General features: G+C 31.9%; 1 protein-coding gene across 5 annotated transcripts in view; it reads left to right on the forward strand.

Moving 5' to 3' along the window:
* LOC138706532 (uncharacterized) overlaps positions 1–19,218 on the forward strand; it is a 45,327-nt gene extending 26,109 nt beyond the window's left edge. For 3 of the 5 annotated variants that reach the window (XM_069835924.1, XM_069835927.1, XM_069835929.1), the window contains 32 exons: positions 640–702; positions 1,142–1,204; positions 1,308–1,349; positions 1,724–1,786; positions 1,958–2,020; positions 2,222–2,284; positions 2,488–2,550; positions 2,733–2,795; positions 3,253–3,315; positions 3,473–3,535; positions 3,722–3,784; positions 3,982–4,044; positions 4,241–4,303; positions 4,501–4,563; positions 4,760–4,822; positions 5,021–5,083; positions 5,273–5,335; positions 5,543–5,605; positions 5,785–5,847; positions 6,034–6,096; positions 6,288–6,350; positions 6,537–6,599; positions 7,638–7,700; positions 7,934–7,996; positions 8,434–8,496; positions 8,738–8,800; positions 9,170–9,232; positions 9,463–9,525; positions 11,192–11,254; positions 11,959–12,021; positions 13,837–13,896; positions 17,354–19,218. In XM_069835924.1, the coding sequence (XP_069692025.1) occupies positions 640–702; positions 1,142–1,204; positions 1,308–1,349; positions 1,724–1,786; positions 1,958–2,020; positions 2,222–2,284; positions 2,488–2,550; positions 2,733–2,795; positions 3,253–3,315; positions 3,473–3,535; positions 3,722–3,784; positions 3,982–4,044; positions 4,241–4,303; positions 4,501–4,563; positions 4,760–4,822; positions 5,021–5,083; positions 5,273–5,335; positions 5,543–5,605; positions 5,785–5,847; positions 6,034–6,096; positions 6,288–6,350; positions 6,537–6,599; positions 7,638–7,700; positions 7,934–7,996; positions 8,434–8,496; positions 8,738–8,800; positions 9,170–9,232; positions 9,463–9,525; positions 11,192–11,254; positions 11,959–12,021; positions 13,837–13,896; positions 17,354–18,052 (2,628 nt within the window). In that variant the 3' untranslated portion in view covers positions 18,053–19,218. The remainder of the gene's footprint in view (positions 1–639; positions 703–1,141; positions 1,205–1,307; positions 1,350–1,723; positions 1,787–1,957; positions 2,021–2,221; positions 2,285–2,487; positions 2,551–2,732; positions 2,796–3,252; positions 3,316–3,472; positions 3,536–3,721; positions 3,785–3,981; positions 4,045–4,240; positions 4,304–4,500; positions 4,564–4,759; positions 4,823–5,020; positions 5,084–5,272; positions 5,336–5,542; positions 5,606–5,784; positions 5,848–6,033; positions 6,097–6,287; positions 6,351–6,536; positions 6,600–7,637; positions 7,701–7,933; positions 7,997–8,433; positions 8,497–8,737; positions 8,801–9,169; positions 9,233–9,462; positions 9,526–11,191; positions 11,255–11,958; positions 12,022–13,836; positions 13,897–17,353) is intronic. The other 2 variants (XM_069835928.1, XM_069835925.1) reach the window with 2 other exon arrangements.
* The last annotated feature ends 448 nt before the right edge of the window (positions 19,219–19,666 follow it).

Here is a 19,666-nt window from a genome sequence, read left to right on the forward strand (position 1 = left end):
CCTGTGCAAAAAACTTTCTTTGTCTTGGAATTTGCGAGGTGTAATTCAGTAGTTACTGGTTCAAGAGCCATATCGACGAAGATTTGGAGGTCACTCCCCTTCTGACAACAACAATCACTGGTGGCACAATCAGCTCCAGCTACGGAGTGTCTCTGTAAAGGTAAGAGTATCGGACAACTTGGCCTTTCTCTGATGGCCTCCGAGATCACCTAACCTCACTCCCTTGTGACTTCTTTTTGTGGGGATACGTAAGAGATCGTATATACGTGTTACTGCTACCTCCCAGTCCACCTGAGTTGAGATGCAGGATTGTTGCAGTGATAGAATTGATTACACCAGACTTGCTAACTTCAGTTTTGGAAGAAATGGATTACCAGCTGCATGTATGCCATGTCATAAAATTGGCTCCCACATTCAACATTTGTAATTTGTTTTATGGTAACTTGATGAGTTACTCTTCCATTTCAGGTATGGTTCATCATTATATTCTACAGTATCTACTGCAGAGAAAATACACACTTGGAAACTGCAAAATTTATTTGTTTACCGTACACCCTGAATTGAAGGGTATGATCTCAGTTCATTTGGCCTTTTTTTGTGATTTCTTTTTATGTTGTTTTAGTAACATTTTTTTTTCAGGCAAAGCTGGATGAATCAGAAAGAAAGGTCACTACCCTGACACAACAAGTGACTGATACAAAAGTGAGTCTTATATACTTCAGGAGATATTTTGATTGAAATCGAAAGCATAAAAAAGTTAAAATTTACACACACATGCATGCAGGCACACACACACAAAACACAACAACAACAACACATCCTGAACACTCAACTTAATTTCAAAACATACATTCTTTTTGATACAATCATGAACACATCCCCCATAACAAGAAATTACAAGATAGTGCTGGAATACACTAGGATTGAGAAGATGACGCAAACAACATCGAAACTAGTGAATATGGTAACATAACATCAACATTTATGATATTAACACAGTGAAGTAGTTATTTGTCCAAATAACTTAACAGTCATTAGTGTGTTTACAATAGGGCTACTTAAATTACGTAACATTATGAGAAAAATCAGTAATTGAAAAGAGCAAGAATGAAAAGTAATACATTTAATATTTTATTAACAGATCAAGCTTGATGAATCAGAAAGTAGGGTGACTACCCTGACGCAACAAGTGACTGATACAGAAGTGAGTTTTTATATAGTTAAAATGATTTAATTGAAAATGAAAGCATAAAGTAGTAATTTTTGTGTTGTTTTAGTAACACGTCCATTATCTTCCTTTTTAACAGACAAAGCTCCAAGAATCAGAAAAGAAGGTGACTGAAACAAAAGTGAGTCTTATACATTTTTAGAATCAATAAGTCTTCTTAATGTATCCAGCTGTTTGCTGACAAAATAAAGTACCGTACACTGTAGTCTATTCAGTTTTTGTTTTTCATGGAAAATGAGGGGTATTTTGATCGGTGTTCATTATAGATGCCTATTGCTTTTTTAGAAGATTTGGTTGAAACTTAATTATAATATACTGGTATTATATTAATTACAGTACTGTACATACCATTAAATCAGCAAATAAATTGAAATGAAATAAATGCTTTCAAATGAGGGATATTGGTAGTAGAAATTAATGAGTTTTGTGTCTCCTCACACTAATTTTTGTGTTGCCTTAGTAACACATATGTATATATCTTTTTTCTTTTAATAGACAAAGCTTGATGAATCAGAAAGAAAAGTGACCACCCTGACACAAGAAGTGTCTGACACAAAAGTGAGTTTTATACAATTCAGAAGATTTGGTTGAAAATGAAAGTATAATGTAGTACCGGTATCGGTACTATTACACTTAGCAAGAGTGGAAATTAGTGAGATCTCTTTCTCATTTTTTTTTCGTGTTCCCTTAGCAACACATTTATAGCATTTTTATTATCTCTTTTAACAGACCAAGCTGGATGAATCAGAAAGAAAGGTGACTAATTTGACACAGGAAGTGACTGATACGAAAGTGAGTCTGATACAAATCATACGATTTGGTTGAAAATTGAAACATAATACTCGTATTGTATTAATAGCATAGTATTAGGTATATTAATAAAAAATGTATTTGAAAAGATCAAGAGTGGAAATTAGTGAGTTCTCTTTCTCATTTTTTTTTTGTGTTGTCTTAGTAACACATTTATAGCCTTTTTCTTTTCTCTTTTAACAGACAAAGCTGGAAGAATCAAAAAGAAAGGTGACTACCCTGACACAGGAAGTGACTGATACAAAAGTGAGTTTGATATAATTCAAACGATTTGGTTGAAAACTGAATTATAATACTCACATAGTAATAATAGCATATTAGGTGTATTAACAGAAAAATGTATTTGAAAAGATCAAGAGTGGGAATTACCGAGTTCTCTTTTCCCTTTCTTTTACAATTACACTGTCTTGGCAAAGCATCTGTTGTCCTTATTTATTATTTCTTTTCAGACAAAGCTCGATGAATCAAAAAGAAATGTGACTACCTTGACACAAGAAGTGACTGATACAAAAGTGAGTCTTATACAATTCTAAAGATTTGGTTGAAACCAAATATTAATTACGTAACATTTAACAACAGTACAATAAATTATTTGCAATAAGCGAGAAAAGAAGAAATTAGTAAGTTCACTTTCTTCTTTCAGTTATTTTTTCTGTTGTCTTTGTAACGTGTCTACTGCCTTTTCTTTTGATAGACAAAGCTGGATGAAACAGAAAAAAAGGTGACTAGCTTGACGCAACAAGTTACTGATACAAAAGTGAGTTTTATACAATCAAAATTTGTATTGAAAATAAAAATTGTAGTATTAATTACATAATACTTACTAAGATAGAAATGAATTGTTCGAAAAGAGATGGAGTAGAAAATAGTGAAGTCTGTTTGTAATTTACTTTTGTGCTGCTTTAGTAACAGGTACATTGTCTAAAAAAAAAAAAAAAAAAAAAAACAAACAAACAAACAAACAAACAAAGCTCGATGATGCAGAGAAAAATAACTACTCTGACACAAGTATCTCATATGAAAGTGAATGTTTTAAATACAGATTGTTTCGTTTAAATTGAAGTATAATATAATGCATTTATCAGTAAAAGAATGTGTGATTTCGATTTGGAAAAACAAGAATGAAAATAAGTGATTTCAGTTTCTTTTTTCATTCATTGTTGTGTATTGTACTGGTAACATATCTATTGCCTTTTTCTTTTTTCTTTTAACAGAAAAAGTTGGAGGAATCAGAAAGAAAAGTGACTACCCTCACACATGAAGTGTCTGATACAAAAGTGAGTTCTATACAATCCAGAATATTTTGTTGATAATGGAAACGTAAAAATAAATTATTACTTGAAAAAAGGAGAGCAGAAATTAGCTAATTTTGTTTCTCCTTGCATTTATTTTTATGCTATCTTGCAACATGTATTCTGTCTTTTCTTTTAATAGACTAAGCTGGATAAATCAGAAAGAAAGGTGACTTCCCTGACACAAGAAGTGTCTGATACAAAAGTGAGTTCTATACAATTCAGAAGATATTGTTGAAAATAGAAGTATAATATGATACCGCTATTAACTACATAACACTTATTAACAGAAAAATAAATTAATATTTGAAAAGAGCGAGAGTAGAAATTAGAGAGTTCTGTTTCTCTTTAATTGTTTTTGTAACACGTCTTCTGCTTTTTATTTTAATAGACTAAGTTGGAGAAATCAGAAAGAGAGGTGACTACCCTCACACAAGAAGTGTCTGATACAAAAGTGAGTTCTATACAATTCAGAAGATTTGATAGAAAATGCAAGTATAATATAATAGCAGTATTAAATACATCAATTTGTTAAGAAAAAAATAAATCATTATTTGAAAAAAGCGAGAGTAGAAAGTAGAGAGTTTTGTTTCTACATACACTAATTTTTGTTTTGTTATTGTAACGTGTCTTCTGCCTCTCTTTTTATAGACAAAGCTGGATGAATCTCAAAGAAAAGTGACTTCCCTGACACAAGAAGTGTCTGATACAAAAGTGAGTTCTATATAATTCAGAAGATTTGGTGCAAGTATACACCGGTATTAACTACATAACATTTATTAACAGAAAAATAAATTACCGGTAATACAGTATTTGAAAAAGGCAGGAATGGGATTACTGAGTTTTGTTTCACCTTTCATCTATTTTTGTATTCTCTTTGTAACACGTCTTCTGCTTTTTCATTTAATAGACAAAGCTGGAGGACTCAGAAAGAGAGGTGACTACCCTGACACAAGAAGTGTCTGATACAAAAGTGAGTTCTATACAATTCAGAAGATTTGATAGAAAATGCAAGTATAATATAATAGCAGTATTAAATACATCAATTTGTTAAGAAAAAAATAAATCATTATTTGAAAAAAGCGAGAGTAGAAAGTAGAGAGTTTTGTTTCTACATACACTAATTTTTGTTTTGTTATTGTAACGTGTCTTCTGCCTCTCTTTTTATAGACAAAGCTGGATGAATCTCAAAGAAAAGTGACTTCCCTGACACAAGAAGTGTCTGATACAAAAGTGAGTTCTATATAATTCAGAAGATTTGGTGCAAGTATACACCGGTATTAACTACATAACATTTATTAACAGAAAAATAAATTACCGGTAATACAGTATTTGAAAAAGGCAGGAATGGGATTACTGAGTTTTGTTTCACCTTTCATCTATTTTTGTATTCTCTTTGTAACACGTCTTCTGCTTTTTCATTTAATAGACAAAGCTGGAGGACTCAGAAAGAGAGGTGACTACCCTGACACAAGAAGTGTCTGATACAAAAGTGAGTTCTATACAATTCAGAAGATTTGGTAGAAAATGGAAGTATAATGTGGTATCGGTATTAACTACGTAACATTTTTTAACAGAAAAATAAATTATTATTTGAAAAAAAGGAGAGTAGAAATTAATGAGTTTTGTTTCTTCTTGCATTTATTTTTGTGTTGTCTTGTAACAGATATTCTGCCTTTTCTTTTAATAGACAAAGCTGGATGAATCAGAAAGAAAGGTGACTACCCTCACACATGAAGTGTCTGATACAAAAGTGAGTTCTATACAATTCAGAAGATTTTGTAGGAAATGAAAGTATAAACCGGTTTTAACTACATAACATTTATTAACAGAAAAATAAATTATTATTTAAAAAAAGAGAGTAGAAATTAGTGAGTTTGTTTCTCCTTGCATTTATTTTTGTGCTGCCTTGAAACAGGTATTCTGCTTTTCCTTTTAACAGACAAAGCTGGATGAATCAGAAAGAAAAGTGACTACCCTCACACATGAAGTGTCTGATACAAAAGTGAGTTCTATACAATTCAGAATATTTTGTTGAATATGGAAATATGATATTGTGCCAGTATTAACTACATAACATTTATTAACAGAAAAATTTAGTAATTCTTGAAATGAGCAAGCATTGAAATTAGAGAGTTTTGTTTCTCCTTGCATTTATTTTTGTGCTACCTTGTAACATGTACAGTATTCTCCCTTTTTTTTTTTTTAATAGACAAAACTGGATGAATCAGAAAGAAAGGTGACTACCCTGATAAAAGAAGTGTCTGACACAAAAGTGAGTTCTATACAATTCAGAAGATATTGTTGGAAATGGTATTAACTACATAATATTTATTAACAGAAAAATAAATTAATATTTGAAAAGAGCGAGAGTAGAAATTAGTGAGTTCTGATCTTCTTTAATTTATTTTTGTGTTGTCTTTGTAACACGTCTTCTGCCTTTTCTTTTAATAGACAAAACTGGATGAGTCAGAAAGAAAGATGACTACCCTGATAAAAGAAGTATCTGATACCAAAGTGAGTTATATACAATTCAGAAGATTTTGTTAAAAATGGAAATATAATATAGTACTCGTATTAACTACATAACATTTATTAACAGAAAAATAAATTGATATTTGAAAAGAGCGAGAATAGAAATGAGAGAGTTCTGTTCCTCTTTAACTGTCTTTGTAACACGTCTTCTGCTTTTTATTTTAATAGACTAAGTTGGAGGAATCAGAAAGAGAGGTGACTACCCTCACACAAGAAGTGTCTGATACAAAAGTGAGTTCAAGGGATTTGGCTGAAAATGGAAGTATAATATAATAGCGATATTAAACACATCACATTAACAAACAAAAAAAAAATAATAAATCATTATTTCAAAAGAGAGAGAGAGTAGAAATTAGAGAGTTTTGTTTTTTCTTTCACTTATTTTTGTTTTTGTAATTCGTCTTCCACATTTCGTTTCATAGACAAAGCTGGATGAATCGGAAAGAAAGGTGACTACTCTGACACAAGAAGTGTCTGATACAAAAGTGAGTTCTATGCAATTCAGAAGATTTGGTTCAAATTGAAATATAATATACTACTGGTATTAACTAAGTACATAACATACACTAACAAAATAAAAATATATATGAAAAGAGTGAGAGTAGAAATTAATAAGTTCCGTTTCTCCTGTGTTCTCTTTGTAACACGTCTTCTGTCTTTTCTTTTAATAGACAAAGCTGGAGGAATCAGAAAGAGAGGTGACTACCCTCACACAAGAAGTGTCTGATACAAAAGTGAGTTCTATACAATTCAGATTTTTGTTAGAAATGGAAGTATAACATGGTATCGGTATTAACAACATAACATTTATTAACAGAAAAATAAATAAATCATATTTTGAAAAGAGCAGAAGTGAAAATGAGTTTCGTTTCTCCTTTCATTAATTTTTGTGTTGTCTTAGTACCACGTCCATTTTCTCGTATTTTAATAGACAAAGTTAGATGAAAGAGAAGAAAGGTGACTGACCTAACAAGTGACTGATACAAAAATGAGTCATATGTCTGAGGAAGCAATTGAAGTACAGTACCAGTAAAAGAACAAAATTAAAAGAATAAAATAGCCTACATAATTAAATAAAGTGTTATATGTTGTGGAGAGAGGAGTAAAGATAGTGATCATATAAGTGTGTGACTTACGAAAAAATGAAATAATTTATTTTTAGCCTTTCTAATTAATTGTGTTAAGGTTTCTCTTTCTATTTCAGATTAAGGTTGCTAAATAGGAAAGACAGTATAATAATAAAATATTCACAGAAATGTCAATAGAAATAGAAGGTGTGTCAGAAATGTACCAGTATAGGTAATTCTGACTTAGAAAAAAAATGAAAGTATAGGGTCTCTAGAAATGAATTGTGGGGTTTCATAATATAAATAATTTGCATACCGGTAATTAAATAAACTAACAAAAGTTTACAGAAAGATAACCAGAATAGCCTATATTAAAATACTGGTGGTAGACTATTAGTGTTTTTTTTTTCTTAACGAGAAAATTAAGATAGCTATGTGTTTCTTTTTATTTATATTTTGTCACTGTAGTCGCAGTAAAACTTTTTTTTTTCAAGACGAATCTCTGTAATCCAGGTAACAAATACTAGAGTGAGTTCAGCTTACCTTTGTTTAGAGAACTACTGGTACATGATTATCGGACAAGATAATTAGACAGGTAAAATAATATGAAATTTTGAATATTTATGTTAGAGGAAAAATTTAATTATGTTTCCTTGTTGTTAATATTAGTATAGTAACCTTCTATATTTTTTTTCTTTGTAACAGACAAAGCTCAATGAATCGGAAAAGAAAGTGACTGATTTAACCCAGCAAGTAACGGAAACAAAAGTGAGTATGTAGGCTATCTGAAGAATCAAGAGGTTAGGGAATAAAATAAACAGCTGAATAAAGTGTCAAGATTTAAGCTTATATGTAGGTAACTACAAGGATACAAAATGTTGTAAGTAACATGGAAAAGGAAAGAATAGAATTATGTACTTCCAGTCATTTAATTTATTTACTTTTTGTCAATGTCACATTAATCACTTCTACTACCAGTACCTATGTTCTTTTGTTTCCAGACGAAGCTCGATGAATCAGAAAAAAAAGTGACCGACCTATCACAACAAGTAACAGAAACCAAAGTGAGTTTGATGCATATTGAGAGAGTAGAATGAAAAAGAAATCTAGTATACACTAAATTTTTACAGAATATCTGCAAGGAAGGGCTACAAACATAATATTAATTCGGTTGGAAGAAAGAATAACTTATTTCGCATTTTCCCTTATCATAATGAATTTTTTTCTTGTCCCCAAATAAAGCTTGATGAGTCAGAAAAAAAGATATTACAAGAAAAAGATGTTACAACAAGTAACAGAAATCAAAGTGAATTTGATGCATATTGAGAGAGTAGAATGAAAAAGAAATCTAGTGCAGTGTTTATCATAACACAATTTTTACAGAAAGATCTCTAAAGAAGACTGGCAAACATAGACTACTATTAATTCGGATGGAAGAAAGAATGACATATTTCCCATTTTTATTATTTGTTGCAGTTTATTATTTTTTTCTTGTCCCCAGGCGAAGCTCGATGAGTCAGAAAAAAAGGTGACTGACCTAACACAACAAGTAACAGAAACCAAAGTGAGTTTGACACAATATTAAGAGAATAAAAATGGGAATCAAGTGCATAGTGTCGTAGACTAACAGGAAAATTAGGCTAACTAGAAAAAAAAAACATTTACACTAGTAATTACCGGTACATGTAATTTTTAGTGATTTAGAAATAAACAAAGAATGAAAATATTTATTCCTAGCTTTCTATTCCATTCTGATTTTATTACTATTCATTCATTAACACCTCTATGTTTATTTTTATTTTCAGACTAAGCTTGATGAATCAGAAAAAAAAGTGACTAATTTATCACAGCAAGTAACAGATACAAAAGTGAGTTCGATATAGTCCTATATTTTCGAACATTAACTCAAAAAGGAACTAATTACAATAATAATAATAATAATAATAATAATAATAATAATAATAATAATAATAATAATAATAATAATAATAATATATATATATATATTATAATAATATTATATATTATTATTATTATTATTATTATTATTATTATTATTAAAGTCTTTATTTTCTATTGCCAATAGACTCATACAGAGTGTCTGACATGATCCAACTGATGTAGGCCTAATAGAACTGAAATTATAAACTACTTAAATATAATTCACATTACCGTACTATTTATTTTTGTTATTGATGTCACAAGTCATAACATTTCTCTGTTATTATTTTTAACAGACACAGTTCGATGAATCACTAAAGCTGGTGACAGATTTAGTACATCAAGTAGCAGAAACAAATGTGAGTTTAATACATGTGGTACTGGTATTTGAGGAATCAATATTGAAAAGTAAATTACTTGTTTATACTTAAAATAAAGATCATGTTTTACAAGCAAATAATTAAAATTTATACAAAAAAAAATATGAGTAATACTTAATATGTAAAAATAAAAAATTATGAAATATTTTACCTAAACCATTAATTTAATTCATATTTTGTAATTGTCGTATTGCACATTTTTTTTTCAGACTAGGCTCGATGAAGCAGAAAGAAATGTAACTGACTTAACACAAGAAATAGCAGAAACAAAAGTAAGTTTGACGTGCTATAGAAAAATAATATGAAAAAGAAATATGGTATAATATTAAACATAACAGAATTTTAACAAAAGGTCATTGTGTAGTTAGACATAAATAAAATTTTTAGCATTGTTGAGGAAAAGAAGATTAATATACAGTATTCTTGGCTTTCGAATTCCGTTTCGCTGATTAATTATGTATTGTCTTCTCAAGTGTCATTTCTTTACAAATGAAATGAGTGCACCTCAGCACATTTGTGGACTTCAGTCCTACGTTCATAGACATCTATGACGTAGTGCAGAGGGCGGCCACTAGAGGGAACCCAAGAGTTGGAACTTGGGTGGGTATCTGGTGTGGCTTAGTGGACAAAGCATCAGCACATAGAGCTGAAAACCCAGATTCAAATCCCGGCACCGGAGAGAATTTTTCTCCGTCCCATTACTCTTTCATCGTATGATGACGCAGAATATATGCATGGAAATATCATATGTACTTCGGTACATTAAAATAATATATATGATATGCGTAAATCACTTCGTGATTTAAGACGGTGCTTATTCCGTCGGATCCCGGCCAACTAGTCACTCATAACGAGTGCACCTCAGCACATGTGTGGACTTCAGTCCTTCGTTCATAGACATCGATGACGTAGTGCAGAGGGCGGCCACTAGAGGGAACCCAAGAGTTGGAACTTAAACTGAGACGATTCTGTCCGGCACCGGTGTGGCTTAGTGGACAAAGCATCAGCACATAGAGCTGAAAACCCAGGTTCAAATCCCGGTGCCAGAGAGAATTTTTCTCCGTTCCATTACTCTTTCATCGTAAAATGAAATTAAATTAAATTAAGTCAGAAAGCTCGAAACTAGTCTGGGTTGGAGCACTCACATTGAATATCTTATTAATAAAATTAGTAAAGGAATTTTCATGATACTTTATCCTACAAATCTTTAGTTATGTTTATTATGGCTATATTTATAGTTATCGGTACTTAAATTATGGGAGTGATACTAACCAATTACCAAAACCCCCAATTATAATTGGTATTACTATGAAAAAAATTATGATGAAGGCATGAGCGGTAAAAATTACATTATAGATTTGATCATCTTCAATTAGTGAACCTGGTTGCCCAAGTTCACTCTTCTAAGACGTAACCATACTTCAATTTCCAAGTTGTTTATTCTTCAGAAAAGAGTCGTGAGAATTATCTGTTTTGTCTCTTCTAGAACTCACTGTAAAGTGTAAACCACTTTTTCTAGAAATGTTTACCTTACCATCAATGTTTACTTTCAATTGCCTTCTTTATGTTAAGGATAATAATGTACATAATCTTCCCATTTGCCAATGCATTCATGATTATCCAACCCGTTCCGGACTTCATATATAATATATTTAAGTAAGTATCATACCTACAAGTAGGCCTATAGTGTTACACTTAATAGTTCTAAACTTTATAATTCTTTACTTATGCATATAACAAATGTAATTTTTTTACTTTGAAGAGATATGCGAGAAAGGCACTGTTGACAAACCCACTCTTCAGTGTCGATGAGTTCAATGATATTCAATTTTAAATAATACTGTTTTAACTTTATGTAAATGTGACTTCTCAGTCTATACTTTTGTATGGCTACTGTGGAAAATAAATATCTAATATAGGCTCTATTTCTTTTTTCAGACAAAATTCGATGAATCAGAAAAAAGGGTCACTAACTTGACACAAGAGGTGACGGATACAAAAGTAAGTTAGGTACATGTATTTACTGAAGCAAGAAAGGAATAAAAAGTATAATCTATAGAGTGTTGTTCATGTGGAGATAACTGTATATTCAAAGAAAGTCTGTGGTACACAATTCTGAAATTAAATTTCTTTGTGTTATTTTCAAAATGCTTTATGATGATGATGACTACATTTGAGGAGTGGAGATCGAAAAGTAACTGATACCGGTACAAATCACAAAGTGTGGCAGTGGTGAATTACTTCATTTAGCTGTTAGCAGTGGCTGATGATGATTGTGATGATTATGATTATGATCATGATCATGTTGATCCATAATTGTATTTAGGCCCTTCTTGTACAAAAACCTTGTCGTTCAACTGTATCACGCTGTATCACTTAGGAATATGGTGATCACTTCCATGTGTTAATAGTGAACTTCTGAAAATGGTTTCTACTGAGCTGAAACTAGTCAACTAGGTATTTATAAACTTAGTTCAATATTAACACGTGAAAGTGATCGCCATAAATCAGATTCCTAAATTATTTTTTTCTTCTTAATGAAAAAAAGTTTCTTCTTGTTCTTCGTATTATCGTCGTCGTCATTGTCATCATCATCATCATCATCATCATCATCATCATCATCCCAGTACCACCAGTAACATTTCAAGAGTTACCAGGTGAATTAGTGAATTTTCTGTTGTACTTATAATAATTTATTTTTTCAGTCCAAACTTGATGCCACATCGATCCAGATGGGAAAGATGCAGCAAGAACTAAACACGTCAAAAGTAAGCAGAAGTATTACGGTATCAATATTAATTACAGAAACGTTACGTGATAGGATACTTTACACACTGCATAAAAGTGGCAAAATAATTGATTTGATATAGATCAAACATACTACACAATAAACTGTATTTACTTTCACATTGTACAAAGAGCAGAAACGGTATTGTGAAGCTGTAATAAATCAACTAAGAAATTTTCATGTGGATACACAGTCTTTTCCCTGAAATACTGTATAAATATGAATATCCATTATACTCAGTATTTACGAGTCAGATCAAGTCATTTGGAAATATGCACGTGAAATACAAAACTTTTAAATTTTATTACAATAAAAACGTTATGTTAAGCCAAAAGGAATAAAATGGTAATAAACTAAAAGTTAGCATGAACTACTCATTTCCTGGCTTTTGTCTTACAGGAAAAGTACCTAGTCCCAATGAAAAAAAATATGGTCTATGTCCTCAAAAATTATACTAATTGAAATTACATAAGCCAAACTGAACAAAACATTAACAGTCACAGTCCCTATGTTAGTTTCAACAATTTACTTGATTTTTGTTTTGCACAACATACAATGACAGATGAAGCAGTATGGACCAAAGTTCAGTGAAATTTCGTTATCCGATGTTCTTAAGCTAAAATTGAATAAAACAACGCACTGACATTCTGATTTGCTAATTGGTACTTGTCTTGCATAAGAAATAGTGTTAACGTGAAAGATTATAGACAACATGTAACTAAATTTCATTATTCGAAGATGCAATATTGAAATGTGTAACACCGGTAGGCCTACTCAAAGTTGGCTTAAATGATAAGAAATAATGATAGTTGAAACAATAGGTGCTGTGTCACCAAAGAATATATTATTTTAAGCCTTTCAGCCTGAACAAAATAGAGACATAATCGAAGTTAGCTTCAATATTTTACTGCTTTGACACTAGCATTGCGTAAGGAACCTATGTCACAATGTTGAAAATAATTAATTATCTATAGAACTACTGATATGCCTTATCCCTACCTAAAACTTGTTTATACAAAAGTTTTACAACTTTAAAAAAGTTTCACATGCATTACATGTAACATAAAGCCACATAATTATCTCAGAAAGATACATATTTCATACAGACATATAATTGTATCTACAGATATTGTCCACTTTTTTCTGATATTAAAAGTAATTTTATTTACTTACAGAAAAATTGTTAATAAAAATTGAATCGGCTATTGTTGAAAGGAACTAAGTCCACTTTTTAAAGTTTTGAGATAATCCAAAAAAACTGTTTTGTGAATAATCTATCGAAGATTAAACCAAAATATATTGTACACATAAAATATTTTGGTTTAATCTTCGATAGATTATTCACAAAACAGTTTTTTTGGATTATCTCAAAACTTAAAAAAGTGGACTTATTTCCTTTCAACAATAACCGATTCATTTGTTATTTTTTTTCAAACTATATTACAAGCTGTTTATGTGTTATCTCAGAAACACACATTCGCATATATATTAGTATATAGTTGTTAAATCCTCTGATTGGGGTTCTGGCTGATATATATGTACATCTATTATCAGGCAGTTTATCTCACTTGATGATATGTATCAGAGGAAGAACAATTGTTTATATGCATCTGAAGTCTGACTAGTGTAATAAGTAGCTAGTCGGCAATGTATGCAATGGAGGGGGAAAGGAACTGACCACCCTACCCCATTATCTCCTGGCCTAGTTGCCTCATAAGTGGTAGGTTCAAACTTGTCTTCGGACAGTTGACTAAACAACAACATAGTTGTTAAAAATATTTAATTTTTTTTTCAGACCATATTACAAGCTGTGTACGAAGGGGACAACGCACCACAGGAAGCAAAACTGTTATTAGTAAGTATACCAGTATCTTGACTATAAAAATCTGTTAGGATATTTCGGGAATGAAGAGGATGTAGACAATAAAAATTATTTATTAAAACTTCCCATTTCATCAGCAGAAACTATTCAGAGAAAATTGGAGTGAAAATTTTCTCAATTTTCTCTGCAAAGAAGGGCAGCACTGCTACTTACAGACCTGTTACTAAATCTACGTATTACTCTGTGAAAAGATTTATTAAATCTACATACTTAGACTTCAACAAACAAAATTTGATAACACAATCTCAAGGGAAAAAATGGAACTCTCTGGATCATAATCCACAGTTAATTCCCGATTTACCACGAAAATCGTCTGTAGCTGCATTTAGATTGGCAACAGGCCATGATTGTTTGGCCAAACACCTGCATAGAATTGGAATATATCAGTCCCCTAACTGCCCATTGTGCAATTCAAACCAAGAAATGGATTCGGAACACCTCAAAATCTGTGCTTCAGTGGCTGGCCATGATAATATCTTTGAAAAATATTGGAGTGCAAGAGGTCAAATGACTTTATTGTCAAACGCCTGGCATTAGAAAACAACAAACAACAACTATTCAGAGAAAATGAGATGATAACATTATGATAATGGGGTAGGCCCTAATTACAGTGATAATTTCTGATTAAAGCGAATTTGTGTTCTACTCCAATTAAATCGTGTAAAATTTATGGTTGTGAGACTGTGTAACGAACTTTCTCCAAGAACTTCAGTTCCATATCCGACTATGGTGTGCATAATGGTTAAGGAGCAGTGTTGAAGCTTTCAAGTTCCGTTTTCAATGTGATGCCCTGTGTTATCGTAACTTATGATCCGCGCATTATGTTGATCCCAAAGTCAATGGATTTTCATTACGTGCATGTCAAAATCGAATAAATGGATGATACATCAAGCTCAGACAAGGGTAAAATACCATTACTTCGTCATATCTCACGTCAGTAGCATTTTCAGGGTGTAAACAATGTCAAATTTCGAAACTTAATAGAAATGGTATAGCAGAGTTTACAAAAGAGAAGTTTTTATTGATAATGTTTTGTTCTAATTGTAATGATTTTCCTAAAAAATATTGTATTTGCAAGTTTCATGAGTAAACCAATTTTGAATGATAGAAAGCAATTTGAAATTTCTTACCTGCCATTTAAATGGACGTGCGACCAATTAAGAACACAAATTTAGGGTCTACAAATATCATAACCAGAACCACATATTCATGGAGATCGTGATAATCACAAAATGATATACAATTAATTTTTATTAATATTCAGTAATCAAGAGATTATAATTAATAATTTGTACTGGAAGTTGAAAGAATTGCAATAAGTTGCGAAATGGGATCCTAAGATCGAAATATAACCTTAATCGCGAATTACCACTATTGTGTCATTTTATAGCGAATTTCAAATTATAGATATTCTGCCTACTGATTAACTGTTATTCCTTTGAATTTATCATATCCAGAAATATTGTTAGGATCAAGTAAGTATGTATGCTGAAAACAGGTTGTATATGCTCCAGATTAGTTACGGTACCGGTACCGGTAACAGTACTTATTTCTGACCATCAGTATTTACAGTCCATTGTCGCCAAACAAGGGGTGTAAGGGTATTTGCTATTCACCAAGGGCAAGGGGAATGTTGCCAAACTCTAGCAACAAGTCGATGACTTCTTTCATATTAGACTCTGAGTTGTACTTGTGAAAATGGAAAATACTGACATTGCAGTTTCCACTAAATCACACACAGATCAGTATTCTAAGGAAGGTTGTTAAAACATTTTTTATTATACGTCTATAGGCTTACTATTGGAATTAAAATATTTTGTAACTGGGCATAAGTTGTGGTATAAATAAAATATAATATAGGCAAAAATAAATAAAAAATTAATTTATAATAATGGTTATCACACTATCACTTTAATAAAATATTTACAATAGTGTAGTCAATCATCTTTTTCTTGACCATAACACACATTTACCTTAATACAATAAACATTTATTTAATATTTATTATGATAGTGAAAAGGAATATTCATATTGAATTAGTACTTCACTTACAAAATAATTTCATTTTCCAAAATTTCCATCAATCTCCATCAGGGGTATGAAACAATCTCTAATAATCTCCGCTAACACCAATGTTAAAAAACAGATACCGGTATGATACAATGGATTTGAGGGAGGTGGGATATGATGATAGAGACTGGATTAATCTTGCACAGGATAGGAACCTATGGCGGGCTTATGTGAGGGCGGCAATGAACCTCCCGGTTCTTTAAAAGCCAGTAAGTAAGTACCGGTATGATAAAATTAATCTTTCGTAACTAGGTACCTGCCCCTGCTCATAACAATTTGAACCCATATACTTTTTTGATCTAAATAAAATGTTGAACTGTTGATTTTTAAGGCTAAAAACTGAAAATGTGATTACTGGTCATTTACATTACCTACTCAGTTTCCTTAAATAAAGAAATTGAATCAGTTATTTGATAAACAATACATGTCCTTAGCTATAAGTTTTGACTGAACTGCAAAAAACTGTCTCCAACTTACAAATAAGTATTGGATGCTCGTTCTTATCTTTTTAGATTAAAATTTTCATATGAACTGCAATATTTCTAAATATTTTAAAGAAACTTTTTAAATTTATTTCAGAGCGCCAGGGTGCCTTAAAGTTCGTGGACATGTGTTGTTTCTCAAATTCCCAAAATCTTTCCAGTAAAAATAATAATATTTTGTATTTATTTTGTGTGTAAGTTAATGAGAACAAAAGCTATTCAAGTACCGGTACAAATTTAGTACATAATGTATTTTGTCCATGTTACAAAACGAAAAAAAAAAAAAAAAAATCCTTTTTAAAGTGAAAACACTGATATCTTATTGAAGTCCCACACACCACAGCTCCTCAGGTATACCGTTTCAGTCACAACTAGACCAGAAAAATTTCTCTTCATAAATACTGTCATGACATAATTATGAAATAGTATATTTTCTTCCTTGACATCTCGCATATTATGTTGGTAATTAGGATTAGTATGATTTAATATTACAATTTATTTTGTCAGGCAACATGAAATTTGTTGCTTTGACTAAAGAGTTTACGATTTATGAGACCTAACCTAAAAATGTATTTACTTATTTGCATTTTCATCAGTTTGCTTTACTGTAACCGAAATCATTGCTACCAAAACAACAGTTAGAAAAATAACTGCCAGTTGTAGTATTTGTCAGTACCCGAAATTTGAAATGAAGTTGGTAAAATAAAATTCAACCTGAGAACTAGAAAATCACTATAATCCACTAGAATATTTAGTAGTAGTGGAAAAATGGTTAGGTTTCACCTTTAGGGTATTAAGTAAGCTATGTCGACTTGATCTTCACTACAAAAATTAACTTGTGTGGTTTCTCATATAACTAATTCAGTTGTAATTTACAGGAACTCTCCAAGCTCGACAAAACCAAAAGAGAGGGACTTCTGCATACTGCTGCAAGGGAAGGCAATATGACTGTAGTCCAATGCCTTGTTGATCTAGGAACAGATATCACTGTGAAGGATCCTTACGGTTTCTCCGCACTCCAATTGGCTTTGAAGGAAGACCACGCTGATATTGCGAAGTTATTAATCAGCAAAGGAGCAGATGTCTCTTCCAGGAACAACCAAGGGTGGACACCTTTGCACACAGCGGCAATCAATGGTCGTACTGAAATCGTGAAGCTTTTGCTTAGTACTGGAGCACAGGTCTCAGTACAAGAAAGAAATCAAGACTCACCACTTCATTTTGCAGCACGTGCAGGACATACAGGAGTAATGGAAGTGTTGTTGGATGCAGGATCAGATCCTAAAGCCATTAATAAGTTTTTATCTACTCCACTTCATGAGGCTTCTTTCTATGGTCATTTGGATGCCTGCAAGATTCTGTTGGACAAAGGTGTGGATGTAAATGCTCAAAATGATCGGAAGATGACACCACTGCACCTTGCAGCTCAAGGTGGAAGTCTGAATGTGGTGGAACTGTTGGTGAAAAGTGGTGCAGACGTCAAATTGGTCGATAAGAAGGGCAGAACACCAGAGGCAGTGGCAAAGAAATATAAGAAAAATGACGTGGCAGATTTCCTCGCGAAACAAGTTGTGTGATGAATGTCAGAACTGGTTGTTGTGGTTGTTGGACAAATATAAAGGGGTGATTTAGACAAGTGAGATACATGAAGTGTGCTTGGGTCAAACACATCGCCACATTTAATTAATTTTTGTTTTAAAAACGTGTGGCAAATTAGGCCCTTGTTTGGGATAATGTGGTACAAGTTGGTGTGTAAGACAAAAGTAGGATCTCACATACAGCGACAGTTAAGAGATGGGTTTGGGGTACAGACATAATGTGACACATGAGAAGTGAGAGATGTTTGGGATACAGACATGTGACACATGGGATATGAGAGATATGTTTATATGCGACAATGCAACACACGGGTTGTTCTGTATCATGCAACATATTATGAGAAATCTTTGTGGAACAATATGACATTTGAGATATATTTTTGGGGAAATATGATCCATCGGAGCAGTTTCAGGGTACCATAGCGAATGGGACTTATGACTCCAGATTGTACTGGGGCGTAGGTTCGAATTCCACTTGGGCTTGGCCTGATTACATAATTAGTTGGTTCCCTCCTTCCCGAGATTTTATCCAACTATAAAGTGAATGCTAGGTAATGTCATGGCAAATCGTCGACTCATCTCTCCATTATCACCAATACCATCGACATTAAACAACCTCGTAGTTGATACAGCATCGATAAATAGCTGATTAACCGATTAAAGGAGAGTATGACAGTATGTATAACGATGTGTTTGGAAGTAACAATAAATGAAAGATGTAGGCCTATATGAGATAATGTGACATGTTAGACATGATTGATAAACAATGCAACTCACATGAGATGTTGTAACACTAATGTGTTAATGAAAAATTTGTTTAGGACTGTTAACACTGCAAGGTTAGGTTATGTTCGTGGCAACTGACATAACAGTTCATTTGAAAGAATGTTATACACAAGAAATGTGTTTGGAAAATGTAACACATGGGGGTGTTATGTATTATTGTGTTAATGTGACATGTGACCATTGTGAGGTTAATTGACACAATGTATTTAGGGCTAACGTAATGCACGAAAGATGCTTTAGGATCATATGACACATGAGAGATGCATCTAGGACAAATTAACATAGGCCTATATATATGTATGGATGATTCCATGAATACTTGCAATTCTATCGGTTAATAAAGGTCTAATCTAATCTAATCTAATCTAGTCTAATTTAATCTAATCTTATCCATTCTATCATAAGATGTGTTTGAGATAAAGTGACTCATAAGATTTATTTTGAAAAAGGTAAGGCGATGTGCTACTGACAATAATTGAATTTTGACAATTTTTTTTTTCGCTTTAAAAATGTAAGGTTTCATGAAAATATTATCTCAATATCTTAATTATAAGTACCGGTATACTTTTATATAATTAATAGCAGTTATGTTAATGTGCGACCAAATATTTAAATTTAATTATCTCAAAAAAGAAATTTTCTACGTTTTCCATGACAAGTATTCATTTTATCTCAGTGGTTAAAGATAGAATGATAAAACTTGGCACACTTAATCATTAATGTCTCTGTTGTGAAATGAAGCATTTCACTGGTTGTGCTCAGCATAGTTTTGTTGCTAGAGAATTATAAGTAGCCTAAAGCAACAGC

Source organism: Periplaneta americana, chromosome 9, assembly GCF_040183065.1.
Source record: "Periplaneta americana isolate PAMFEO1 chromosome 9, P.americana_PAMFEO1_priV1, whole genome shotgun sequence".
NCBI lineage: Eukaryota > Metazoa > Arthropoda > Insecta > Blattodea > Blattidae > Periplaneta > Periplaneta americana.